Raw genomic sequence first — 14386 nt, forward strand, 5'->3', positions numbered from 1 at the left:
AGGCTGTTTTGAGCAGCTAGAAAATAGATGTGCCTTGACAGTTTGGTTTACCTTTAGGAGTGCCCACTGACCTGCCATATTTCGCCAAAACAGAGGTCCTGTGGTAATAGTCCTCTAGGAATCTGGAAATTTGTTTGGAGTGTAGAGTAAGAGTAAAAGAGTAAGACATTGTAAGAGAGAGACATGATAAATATGTAGCAACAAAGATGGCTGCAGAGTGCCAAGACTTTCTTTTATAAGGCTTTTGAGTAAGCTTATATATAGCAATGTTCAAGCTGACATTTTTCTCTATCAACAGGTGCATTTAAATGACGATGTTACACCAGTTACTGCACTTTCTGTATAACTTTTAATTTCTATCTAACTTGATTTAACCTGTAACTGCTACAAACTCATTACCTTGGGGCCTCAACTCCACTCCCTCGAGTGGGATGGGATAAAAAACTGTCTGATCCATGTTTGGCAGCCAAACTCAAAAGATTATGTTAAGATTAATAAAAAAACAAAAACATGATGTAACACTTCAGTATGCTGTTTCCAACTTGTTTTTGAACCGGTTTAAAGATAAAGTGACTCCAAAGGCAGCCATGCATCTCATCCATCTCATTATCATTAAAAATTTTTGGCTCTTTTGATGGATTTAAGCTTGTTCCTACCCAGAGGGGCCTCCATGCTGAGTAGCTACAGGATATCAGTCTAGTGTATTTGCAGTCAAAATACTATCAGAACTCGCATTAATAATTTCTGCTGCATCCTCCCTAATTCTGCAACGACAAGGGAAAAAAAGTTTAGGAAGAACATTTATAGGATTTTAGATCATAATGAAATTCATGAATGTCCTCCCTTCTGATTGTGTGATAATAAATATAAGCTACAGTGTAAATACAGCTTACAGACAGATTCACGCAAATTAATCATTAAACATAGAAGTATACTTCTAAGAGTAAAAAAAAAAAAAGTGTGAAAGGGAAGTTTGCACTCTATTTTAAAAAATAGCTACTGAGTAAGGAATGGATTATTTATTACACAATACAACACTGGCACTGCCTTCGTGTTAAAGTCTCATGAAGAATTCAGACTCTGTGATATAAATGTAAATAATTTCATCGTGAAAAAAAATAGAACCCATTAAACTCAAATCAAAAGCATATTGACGTTACCACAGAGTAGGATCAAGAGTAGGATTGGCATTATTTTACTAAATATAACACCATTTAATCACTTCGTGAAGCAAATTATCTGAATTCCACTAATAACTTAAAAAATCTTTTTAAAGTTTTGTTCTCGTACATTGCATAAGATAAATGTATCACAGTTAAATTGCATCAAAGTACAGACTGTTCCCAGTACAATAACTCAAACCACATTCCCTGTGGCTACTCGTTATAAGAACATAATTGCATTGTGCTTTATTGTACCTGCTGAAAAAACTTCGAAGTGAAATATCCTCTAAAAACAATCTGAACCTTGACAGAGAAAACTTAATCTGGCCCACATACTCATGTCAAACTGAGAAAACAGCCTATAAATTTGACATTTAAAAAAGCTGTGTTGTTGAGATGTCAACATGTAGCAAGTGTTATTCAGGAGAAACAGCTACACTTTGTGAGTCTTTATACGTCGATGCCAGCAGGCATTCTGTAGTTTTTAATAAAGAAGCCCGGCTGAGTGTGTGGTATGTTTGAACTTTTTTCTGGAGTGAGAGGTGTGAAGGTTTTTCTCTGTCAAAAGTTGAGGTTGAAAACGTCAAACCCAAAACTTGCTTTAGTTATATACTGGTTAATGAGACTAGGTAAGTGATTGTGGGGACTTTCTGCCTTGCAGTTCTCTCAGCATGATCTGGAGTGTCTCAAGAACAATTAGATGAATTGTTTTTTTGCATCATCACTTCAAACCTTTCACTGATCCTGAGATATAACCCAACCTCTATTGGATGAAATGTCATATAACCCCCACACCATCACACTAACAGAAGCCTGAACCATTGATACAAAGCAGGATAGATTCATGCTTTCGTGTTGTTTGCACCAAAATCTGACCCTACCATGACAGGAGTGGCGCCCAGGGTGGTCGTTTTCTGCTGTGTTATTCAGAGATGTACTTTTCCACACCTTGGTGGTAATGAATGGTTAGTTGAGTTACTGTTTCCTTCCGATCAGCTTGAAGCAGTTCTGGTATCTGACTGCTGGTAACTGGATATTTTCTCTTGTTCAAACCATTCTCTGTAGAGACGGTTGTGTGGCGGGGATCTCAGTCGATCCAACAGTATCTGAAAATGCTCAGACCACTGTGCCTCGCACAGAGAGCGATGCCATGTTCAGAGTTACTTAAATAACCTTTCTTCTTGATTCTGGTTCTTGGTTTAATTTTCAGCAGGTTGTCTTGACCATGTCTGCACAACTAAATGAAATGAGTGGCTAATAAACTGATAAGTGGATCTGGAATAGTGATCACACCATGTTACCAGCAAGCAAGCACTTGGTGATGGTGGTGAGGAAGAACTCCCTTTTAAGAGGAAGACACTTATGACAAAAACATGCTAGAGGGTTAGAGTGAAATAGAAGACATTGTATTGTCTTGCATTGTTAATGTTTGTACAACACTGTCAACCTGCTTTCATGTACAATAGGAATTTTACCATTCTTGCTGTTAGCCATTTAGTGTTAGCTACCCGTACAGAGCAAAGAGCACAAAATAAGAAAGGTTGTAAACTTTTAATGATGCTACATTTATGTTTCTGTGGACTCTGAGGGGAAACATGTTGTTTGTATAACAGAATTTAAAGTTTTTGTGACAAGTTGTTACAGCAGAAAGTTTTTCCTTTATGCAGAGTCACTTTTTTAATACGGGTAATAAGGAACAAAGTTTTGCTCAGTAATGAGTCCTTCCAAAAGGGAAGGACTTGGCTCGGAGAAAGAAAGACACTAAGCTGTCCCTTATGATTAACTCAAATCAGATGAAGCATGAACCTCATAGGAGTGTTGCTTAGATAATTACAGCAAAGGAGATGGGAGCAAATGTTGTCCTGCTGACAAAACCAAAGTCACGGGAACAATTAATGAAGGCAAAGAAAGCTTGATTATCGACTCGGGCGTTGGGTTTTGCTCAGAGGGATAGCAGTGGTTTAAGTATTTGCATGGTGCCTGACTCTAATGTTAAATGTGGATTTAAAAAAAGAGAGAAGTGGATTGTTATTTATGGATGTAGATTGGCCAAAGAGATCTGCTTTTGCTCAGCAAGCTCTACAAACACATGGGGAGTGCGTCCAGTTAAAGGAGTTAGCAGTTCTCTGCTCCTGTATTGTTTCCTGTTGTGCAGACTGTTTCCCAATGTAAATGCATGCTTCAGTCATCTCGGTTTTCTCTTTTTTAATGTTTATTAATGCCTGACTTCTCCTCTTAATATTCAGGCCAGTGTCGCACTTTGTTAACATACGGAGAGTAGCTTAGGGACCTGGAGTGGAAAGGTTTTCTATTCTCACTTTATTCCGCCTGCTTGAGGTTCTAGTTTAACGCTACTGCGATCCAAATATACAGTAAACAGCATCTGAATACTGATGATTACCACATTCAGAAAAAATGCTTGAGTTTCTGTGTAGCTGCAAGTAATGACTGTTTTTTGTGCTTATTTATAAGATATGTAGTTTATTTTTAATAAGCCCTTGTTATGCCATTCCTTTTTCCCCTCTCATACAGTATATATACAATGTTGCAAGAGTGGATGCTCATATTACACAATGAATATGAAGTCTGTTTGTGAGGGGCGACCAATCAGCAGAAAGAAGGCTCAAAGAGAAGGTAAAAAGCCCAGAATAAGTAATAAATCCAATTCAATTTATTTATTTATACAGTGCCAAATCACAACAATTGTTGCCTTAAGGCAAGCAAGTCGCCTATAACATCCACTGGTTGGACCTGTTCGCTGGATCTTCCAGAATGAAGCTTTTAAGTTTTATTTTTGTATCATTTTATTTTGGAATCACAGGACTGGGCATAGAATAGGACAAGACATGGATACAGAGCAATCATACGGGTGTAAACACTAACATCAGTGTACAGGTGGTTGTGTGTGCTGTGTATGCCGTGTTTTATATGAGTGTGTATGACTGCTCAGTCTGGACCCATAATAATAATGGAGGGTGCGGGGAGGTACTGGTGATGTGTCTGCCCCCAGCCACTGGCACCAAGATAAGGTCACCATCAGGTGGTCAGGCAGTGACTCAGCATGCTAAGGTCGGCCAGAGCATCAGTTCTGTTGTTTTCTAATGAAATTAACTTTTCCTCTGTTCTAATATTTATACTCTTTGGGATTTATTTGGGTTGTTTAGATTTATAATATGCAAATCACTAGATCGCTGGCTGACCTTGACAGCAGGGAGTTGACCTACTGGAAGACTTGCTCCAGGAGAGTAGTCGAGAAAATGTTAACAGTAACTGGACTTAATTGGACTTAAAAGTTACTGCAAGCTTCTATACCCGTTACTTTAAAAAATATAGCTTCTAGAGTTTCACCTGCAGCATGATAGATCCATATACCGTAAAAGGCATAAGTAGATAAAATACCAAGATCATATCTCTACCAAGGGTGAACATCCTACATACCTCACAGTATGTAGAAAATTTATTCAATGGTAGAAAACACTTACAAAAATGCCTGCATCCATTGACTGCAAAAGCATTTCTGAACTGGACCAAACCCAGCTGGACTACCTGTGGACTACAAGGTGTATCAAAAAATAAATAAATCCGTTTTCAAAAGGCTATATTTTTTAAAGTAATGGGTATAGAAGCTTGCAGTAACTTTTAAAGTACATGGCTGAATATATAGTTTTGCATATAAAACTTCCACTGTTCACAAGTCCTCAGTGTCACCGCCCCCATACGATAGTGAAACTTGTCTCATACTGTTGTGAGCGTGTCTGAAGTCACAGCAGCTATTGGTGTTGTTATGCTAACTACCGATATCCACAGCCGCTGAAAAAAAAAAGTTGGCACATTTTTTCCAGAATGCTGAGAAAAAAGTCAGAATTATGAGATTAAAGTCAGAATTCCTTTTTCTCAGAATTCTGATTTTTTTTTTCTCAGAATTCCGAACTTAATCTGATTTTTTTTTTAATCCGAATTCTGGAAAAGAAGAAAAAAAGACATGTCCACTTTTTTTCCCATTGGCCCTAATCCTCTTTCATTATTACTGCTGAATGCCCTTCGGAATTAAAGCACTTGGAAACTGGATTATTCAAATTTGAAAATAGGAGTTGAAATTGTAGTAATAACAGCTGCAGTAGCTGTAGAAGTAGCCTTCTTATTTTTCTCCTCGTTCTTTGGGCGGCTTCCTTAAAAATACTCAGTTGCTGGGTTTGGTAAGTGTCCATCTTGGCAGGATTGGGATTGTGGTCATGGTTAAAAGAAACCACCAGTGGTATAAGGCTGATGTTTTGCTGACCCATCGAGCAACCTGAAATTCATCAGCCTGACAGCAGGTCAAACTGTGATTTCTACAGCTTTTCCTCAGCTCCTTTAGAAGCTGCCTCAGAAATGACCGTACCTCATCATGTCTAACCTCAAGACGGGAGATTTATAGCACCGCTCCACTTGAACACAATCACGGAAGCTGAGCGTGTTTGCCTCGTTTTCAATTATTCATTGATGTGTTTAATTCTTTCTCGGCCGTCTATGAGGCTCCCCGGGGCCTGAGTGTAAACAGTGCTGTGAGCAGCGCGCTCTGTTTTCGTCTGGCTGCCTGTGAACTCTGTCAGAGGCCTTTAGTTTGACAGATGGAGAACCTTAGGCTCAGATTCACCGTGTCAGTCTGTCTGAGGAATGAGATTTCAAGACAGGGCAACTTTACTCAGACTGGATATTTTTGGAACAAACAATCAAACTAGATCAGAAGGCGATGTGTTTGCTGTTATACTGCAGCTCAGGGCTTCCAATTCTCACACATATACGTGCATCATCGACCTTACCTCAGCGTCCATATTCCTCCACAAGCCTGGAGCCTCCAGTATTCCAGTAAACTGAGTAAACAGATGTAATTAGATCAATACGAGTATCATTTTTTTCTGAGAAATCAACCCCTCAGGCTCACACTGCAGTATTTTCCCTCTCAGAGCTGCATCGTTACTCTTAAATGCATCGCTAACGACCTCATCTATAAACTGCTGCGACGCCGTCTAAATTAGAGAATGATGACTTCCAAAATGTCAGTGCTAAATATCTGCTTCTGCAACACACGTCACGAATTTCAGAATTTGAAATTCATACCTCCTCCAGTGCTTCAAAACTATTAGAACTGTAAAATTTCTTCTGACTCTCTTTTGCTCCTGGTTCCTGCTGTGCACAGACACAGCTTGAAAGAGATCACACCAAAACGGACCGCATTCATGAAGAAGAAAGAAATTAGTATAAAATGTACCCTATGCTGCCCTCAAAAAAAAAGTATTTTACTTCATCTCTCTAGCTGTTATGGTTTCTAATGCACACAGCTGTTCAGTTGTAAGCTTTTTTGCGCAACTCCTCAGGATCATTAGAAAGATGGTACATGAGTTGGGGCTGCAGCCCCGCAGACCTCTGGTTATCGCCCACATTTGCAGATATTCAAACACATCTGGTGTTGTGCCCACTGACAGCTGTGCACACAGAAGTAGAGAACATCATTAACCATATATCTGCATTCAAGCCAGTAAAAAACTACTCTCAAAATATTCTCATTCCTTTTTTATTCAAGACATTTGGGTATTCATTTACACTTTACTCCTCCGATAAAAGCATCAAAGGGTAAACTGCAGTGATCCTGAAACCGTGACTGGATTCTCAATATGTGTCATGTATTGGCTTTTGTGAAAATAATGTGAGCTACCGCCAACACAGTTGAACTCTCATTATGTTACTAATAGAGACATCAAGATAAACTGAAGTCCAGCAGCAGTGCTAGCTAACTGTGGGGATACATGTGTTTTTCAGTTTATTATTACGTGTGGCTCCATAATGTGGTGTTTTAAACATTTGCCTAGCAAGCAAATATCCGCAGTTTGATTCCAGGAGGAGATACGAATCCCTTCGAGCTTGCATCACAAAGGGCTTAAAAAACAGTCACCAATCTGTTGACTCATCTCTAAAGGCTCATTTTATAGCATACTATACTTTCATGCTTTCGAGAAAAATAATATCAATCGAATAGCCTAGATCGAGAGAGGAGTAAGAACGTCAAACATCCATCAAACCTGTCTGCATCACAGGTCTTTAATGATAGCTTGTTCATCGAGCAACAAATGAGACAGAATTTACACTTTGGTGAACATAAATGGTTTATCAGTGTTGTTATTTAAAAACAAGCCGTGGTTATAATAGCCTCTGTATGTGAAGGCGAAAGTCTGCAGCTATCAAACAAATGTTGCCGTTAAAAAACAGAAACTTGATATTTCTCGCTTTGTCTCGAATCTTCATTGACATTCCTCGGTTGTGACAAGCTTTCCTGTCAGCTTGAAACTGCTTGGGCGTTCTCCTTTGACCTGAAATCAACATGACATTTTCACCCAGAGAAGCGCCGCTCACTGGATGTTTTCTTCTTTTCTTCTCTGTAAACCCTACAGATGGTTGTGTGGGAACATCCTAGTTTGAATAACCTTTCCTCATCAGGTTGTCTTGGTTATGTCTACATAACGAGATACCTTTGATTGGCTGATCAGAGATTTACGTTAACGAGTAGTTCACTAGGTTTACTTAATAAGTGTAGATGTATTTAAAGTCTATATTTTAAAAATATAGAAAAGGCTTGTAGCTCTTCGTCCAGCCAAAACCGAGAGCCCATCTACCAATCTGACATTCACTCATTCAACCCTGTTCCTTATAACAAGGCATTCACAGTGTTTTAAAAAACCCCCGTACTCATTCATTTTAAATTTAGCACACACATATGCTCAGTGACACAGATCCTGCAGCTTCCCTGTGACTCTGTGCATCATCACCCAGGAAAACATGGGAGAAAAATAAGTGCTACAGATAAAACGAGGACAGACTGAGAGTGAGAGCACACATGTCTGAGTGTGTTTTCACTGAGAGAGACCCGATGTTTGTAAGATTCATTTCAAGGCAGTCATTTCCCCACTCATGATTGTGTGGGCACATGTGTATGACTACACGTAGGCTGAATCAGAGGGTGTGTGAATGAGGGAGTGCGTCATCGTGAGTACTTTTGTGTCTGAGGGTTGGAGTAGGAAATGGGTTTTTGCTCTCAGAATGATATGTAAGACTTTTATCAGTGTAGTACACAGTGTTATTATTTCATCCTTGATAGATTACAGTTTGTTATTTTTACATCGCCCACCAGGCTGCCACTGATATATTCATAAATTCCCTCCAGGTGATTTGGTCTCCCGGGCCATGCACCACCTCCAGCCGCTGCACATCAAGAATGCCAGCAACGGGACTCCGGTCCACCAGAAGGCCAACACCACAGTGCACTGGGAGCCCGAAGCCCTCTATACCCTGTGTTACTTCATGCACTGCCCGCAGATGGAGTGGGAAAACCCCAACGTAGAGCCATCCAAAGTCACCTTACAAACTGAGAGGTGAGTCCAACAGAGGCTTCAGACACTCGGGGAATCAGGTGTTTTGTACTGTGACCACATTCAGGTTAGCTCAAAGAGACCATCCAGCTGACTCAGCTTAATAGTTTAAATTCTGTAATCCCAGGAGAAAACTGAATAATCGATAGCATTTTTAAAAGATGAGCAATAATGCACAAAACATGTCGTCCTGGAAGCAAAACATCCTGCACTTGTTAACCTGGCCCGTTGAGATTATTTCAGTAATGTCTCCTCCCACTCACCCTGTCTGTCTGCAGTAATGACTTTACTTTCCCTGTGTGCATGTAAAAGGGCAGGAGTCTTTTAGTCAGCAACATGGGCTGACAGCTGAAGCATGCAGGTAAGGAGCTTGGGAAGGCTCTAGACTAACCTTACTGAACCAGCAGTTTGGGATTGCAATGCATAAATATATCTCAGAGCTTCTCAGAAATACTCGGCCTGACCTCAGGAGGTGCAGATAAAATCTGAGGTCTAAGGGTTGGTTTCTCCCCAAATTAGATCCTCACAGCAGCTAAACCACTCTTGCATTTGAGTGCTATGCATGTTATTCAAAGTCAACTCATTAAAGTAAAATTCGTAGCTAAAAAGTTGGTATTAGATCTCATGGGGCCAGTTTCTTGTCATATTATAAAATTGTCAGGCGATTTGGTGATTCTAAATTGTCCACAGGTGTGGATGTGAGTGTGAGTGGCTGTCTGTCTCTATGTGTTAGCCCGGTGACACGTCCACGTTGTATCCAGCCTCTCACCTAGTGTCAGCTGTGATAAGGCTTCAGTCTCTCCTGAGACTTTAAGTTGGATAAGCAGTTGAGAAAATAGATGGCTGGATAGAGTGCAAGTGGCAATCCACTAAAGAAACTTGCTGGGAAAATGGTAAGTTAATGTGGCTTGGGTTTGTCCCTCCATTTTCTTTCCTTTTTAGAATTTGAATGCTCTGTCTACGCTATAACAAGATTAGCAAATGGCTTTTATTTCTGCTCTCAGTTGTTTACATGGATTTACCACCGACTGGTGATAATCTGAACAAAGACAGAGAATATACTGGTTTATTTCCTGGAAAAAACTGATTATGGCTTTAAGAAAACCAGTGATTGTCAGCAGCAAAACGCAAAAAGAAAGCTTAACGTGTCAAAACTTTTAAGTGGAACTCGTCTTGTGTTTTGATCAATTTTGCACAGTAAAAGAGCTTAAAATGAGCAATAGTTATTCCTCTGCTTCAGTCAGTTAACTATGCTCAGCTATTTAAAAGAAATTCATAGCTATTATTATTTCAAAATTATTCCATAACAGCACAATTGTTGCACTTGATTAATACAGTGCTATCTACCTGCTAAAAATGCAAATTGGAGCTTCATCAGTTCTGTGTATGGAGAGGGAAAGAAAACGAGAGACTGAGGAGTATTTTTGTTGTTTGTAACTGTGGTCATATACAGAGAATAATCTACCCGCTGTAACACCAGGACATAAGTGAATGGATATCATCTGAACACGTAAAGTCATGGCCTTTCCCCAGCTCTTTATTCTTTTTTCTAACATCTTTATGATTCTATATCTGTTTCTATATTTGTAAGTTTACTGGGAACAATGTTGTCTAAAACCACCCACATTAGTACACTGGTTTGATGTGAAACTGGTGTATCTGCAATGGGAAAATCTACTTGAAGCAGATACTGTTGTAAACGATGGATTGAGTTTATTAAGCCGTTTAGGTCAGATTTAAGCTAAAGGACCCAGAGTTGTACTTTTATTTTGCATTGCTTAGTCTCATTTGACATTATTTTATTTATCTTTTCCCATTTTTCCCGTCTTTGTTGTTTTACTATTTGGATCTAAAAGAATTTGTATAATGTTACATGTCTCATACTTTTGAATTTAAATAGAAAAAAGAACATGGAAAGTTTAGGCTCCAGTCCAGCAGCGCTAAAGACGAGTCAGTGATCCCCCGGCAACTTCTATTCACTAGGGAAAAAGGTGCATTCCCAAATTGAATTGGGAGTTGTTGCTTGAGGTTGTTCAGTGAAATTGGTTGCAAAAAAAAACTGTGTTCTCTTTGCCCTTTAGCAGATTGCCACAGTTCAGTTTAATTCAATTTAATTTTATTTACATAGTGCCAATTCACAACAACAGGTAAAGAACCTATAGAGAAAACCCCAACAATCAAACAACCCCCCTATGAGCAAGAGACAGTCGAAAAGAAAAACTTCCTTTTAACAGGAAGAAATCTTTGCCAGAAACAGGCTCAGGGAGGGGCAGCCATCTGATTGGGCGTCACAGGGGATGGCAGGTGCCTTTGTTTTGGTTGGCTGGCAGACAACAACTTGTATGGAAATGTTAGACAACTACATACAGGGCGGTAGTAAAACTGTGAGTTCAACAGTATGTTTGTTCTTAAAGTAAAAGATTTGCTTCACTGCTTAAGCCTGGAAGTTGAAAGGGAGCCTTCTCTGTTTCACTACCACCTAGACAGTAGTTGGTTTAGTTGGTGAGTGTTTGCAGCCAAGTCGGAAACTTCCATGCAAACTATGACCAAAGCAACTGCAAGGAGATTTTTGTTGCTGCATCGTATACCTCTTTGCAACCAATTCTACCTGGCATCTGGCAGCAATTCCAGCAACCTAGCAACAAGTGGTTGCCAGGGGGTGCTGACTAGTCTCTAAGCTTGTGTAACTGGGGTGTTACCAGTAACAGTTGACTAGTAAACTAATAAGATGGACTACAATAGCTTAGCTAATGGTGGTACCTTTTGTCAAAAAATGACATCAGTCTAGTCCAGACAGGTCCAGTGGGGTAGCAACAAACTAAAGGAAACCTAGCACACTCTGATATGTGATCATTTTAGAGAAACATTTTTGTCTACGTGTAGAAGCAAATGCTGTTCCTGGTGGCATTTAGGTATTTTCACCCTTTCAACCACATTGCCACTGTCAGTTTGTGGTATACCAGTTAGTGCAGATGTTCCTTGACCCTCGCACAAGTTTTTCGCACCACAAGCGATCTGGTAAGAAGCTGTGTGCTGCTCAGCGCTGACACTTCCCTAGGCCTTGAGCAGATTGATGGGAACCAGAGGGACTTTGCTTGGATGGACGGATGGACAGATATTCAAACATCTTTCTTCCACTCTGCAGAGATAGAAACTCAATCCTGACGACCCCGGGGAGCACTAGGAATGTCAGGCTGAGTGACATGTCAGCAGGTTCAGGCCCCCGGAGAGAAAATTTTCTATTTAGCATTCAACTGAAAGGTTGAAGACAAGTCAAAAAGGGCCTGAAAGACACAGCAGGATGAGAGGAAGACAGAATATGATCAAATGAGATAAGATCATCTTTTTGGGTTATTTTGGGAAACTTCAGACAAGCTTCAGTGAGGTGAAAAATTACTGCTGCAATGACTTTTACACCTGAGCTTTGAATATTTACCTGATGTAAATTTGCTTTAGAAGAAGAGAAGTGTTTCTGCAAGACTTCAATTTTTAAGTTTAGTGGTAAGTAAAAGTAGTGAGAGAGCTGCTTTGATGTATTTGGTAATTTGGAACCGACGTTTACTCTTTTACTCTGGCAGTTCTGGCTGTTGTATGTTGCTGCAGGCCAACTGTCTGCATCGATGGATAACATTTCCCGCAGTGTTTTCATTCCAGACTTGGTCTCTCCTCTTTTTCAAACCTTGCAATGTAAAATACATCTTCCAAAAGCTCAGTGAAAAGGGAGGAGCTCTGCATTGTTGCATTGGTCAGCCAAATGCTAAGCAGAAAGGAAAACCCTTCTTTTTTTAATGCAGTTCAATTCCTGGCACACTGTTGGTGTACAGACAAGGAAAGACTGAGTTATGGAATGAGAAACTGATGCACACACAGTGTTGAGTAGTAAAACGTCAGTATCTAAAAGCTGGTGCCTTGATAAAACATGTGCTTACAGCAGATTTACCAGACGCCTGCATAAACAGCAAGCATAGCCGTCCCTGATGGTTTCTCTCACTTGGGTACGGGGCTCGTGTTGGAAACAATTTTTTTTCTCTAAGAAATTATAGTTGCTAGAGGGTCATAAGGGAGAAAAGCTCTGAAGAGACCTTTACTGATGGACCTACAATATAATTTAACTGACTGTAACATGAAATCAGCCTGTTTAATTTAATGCTTTAAGGTTTCCCATTGTCCATCTGAGACTTCCTCATAGGTTTAAAGGCCTTGAAGGAAAATATCCTGTGTTATTATCATTTAAACTGGGATCTGGTGAGTCAAAATTACTTGTAACTCGATCAGTATTAATGATTTCAAGTATCCTGAATAGCTTAGTTTATAAAGAGGATATAAAAGGGTGTATAACTATAAAAAGGAGAAAGCTCGCTAATGAAAACCATGTGAAAGAAATGTTTTTGTAATTATCTACAAATTACCCACTTCAGAGAGTAAGACACTCCAAAAAGTATATATTAGCCAGGGTTATTCTGTTTGCTCGCTAATGCAGGGTAGAGAAAAGCACCACTTTACAAGCTTGATAGGATAATTATTAGAAATGAGTAGGATGTACATGGACCATGCTGCCAAGAGAAGAAAAGTCTTTTAGATCAGTCCAGTCTGTTCAGTCTTTAACCAAATCTCTTTTTTACAATAATTTATCATTGTGAGGTTGAAGTGGAGAGGACCCAAACCAGGACATGTGGGCAGAAACAAATGAGTCTTTGGCTGAATCACAAAAGGTTACATGAACCAGGAGTCCAGGGAACACAGAACACAAGCAGGGAAATCAATAGTAGGATTTGACAAAGGGAGACGTATGAATATACTCTGGGGAGTAATTATGGATTAGAAATATGAGGCGATAGAGACACAGGTGCATGTGATCCACACAGGTGAAGATAATCAGACAGATGGGAAGTAAAGACTGGAACAAGACACACAAGAAAATCTACAGAAACAAGAAGACTTGATATGACAACAAATACAAGAGAATGGAAACTACAACCACAACTGACCGTGTGCTCAGGCTGCAGAAACCCGAGAAAGAAGAGGAGCAAGGAGAGGAGCCATCATGGAATGACAGGCCCCTGCCTGGTGTTTACCACCAGCAGACAGAAGAAGTGGCTAACAATAGGAACGAGAATGACCGAGCCAAGATCTGATTGGACTTCGAGATACAGACAGACAAAGTGGTGATGGCTAGGCAACCGGACATAGTGGACAAGCAAAGGAAGACAGCCATAGTGATTGAAAGTTATAGTCAATGACAGCAACATCAGGAAGAAGGAACACGAGAAGCTGGAAAAGTACCAAGGGCTGAGAGAAGATGTGGAAGGTGAAGGTAATAGTGGTCCCAGTGGTAATCAGAGCACTCGGTGAAGTGACTCCCAAGCGAGGCGAGTGTCTCCAGCAGATCCCAGGAACAACATCCAAGATCTCCGTCCAGAAGAGCGCAGACCTAGGAACAGCTAATATACAGGACCCTCAAGCTCTCAGAGGATCTGTTAGAGACTGTTAGAGGATCTGAGCTAGAAGGATAAATCGCCCGCAGGGATGAGAGAGGAATTTGGTTTTTTTAATATGTATTTCCCATTGGGATTTTGTTGAGACACCTGGGGGAATTCTAAGTTCTGGATTGGCCTACAAGAATACATCATCCCAGCACACTCTATAACACATATTGTTTTTAGGATTGTGAATCTTAAAAAAATATATAACAATAACATAATTATAAAAATATCCCTCATTTTCTTAAAAAAACAAAAAGCTTGCACCACAGGAGGTTAAATAAAAGTGGACTGTTGACACTTAGGAAAATATTTAATAAGTGTTATTAATATAAAGTAT

The 14386-nt window shown here is 39.9% G+C and overlaps 1 protein-coding gene across 4 annotated transcripts in view; it reads left to right on the forward strand.

The window, feature by feature from the left end:
• Positions 1-14386, forward strand: part of LOC120735883 (ankyrin repeat and BTB/POZ domain-containing protein BTBD11-A) — a 240766-nt gene that overhangs the window by 181558 nt on the left and 44822 nt on the right. For all 4 annotated transcript variants that reach the window (XM_040035649.1, XM_040035650.1, XM_040035651.1 and 1 more), the window contains one exon: positions 8362-8569. In XM_040035649.1, coding sequence (XP_039891583.1) covers positions 8362-8569 — 208 coding nt within the window. The remainder of the gene's footprint in view (positions 1-8361; positions 8570-14386) is intronic.

The sequence above is a fragment of the Simochromis diagramma genome, unplaced genomic scaffold, assembly GCF_900408965.1.
Source record: "Simochromis diagramma unplaced genomic scaffold, fSimDia1.1 OVJJ01000816.1, whole genome shotgun sequence".
NCBI classification, from domain to species: Eukaryota; Metazoa; Chordata; class Actinopteri; order Cichliformes; family Cichlidae; genus Simochromis; species Simochromis diagramma.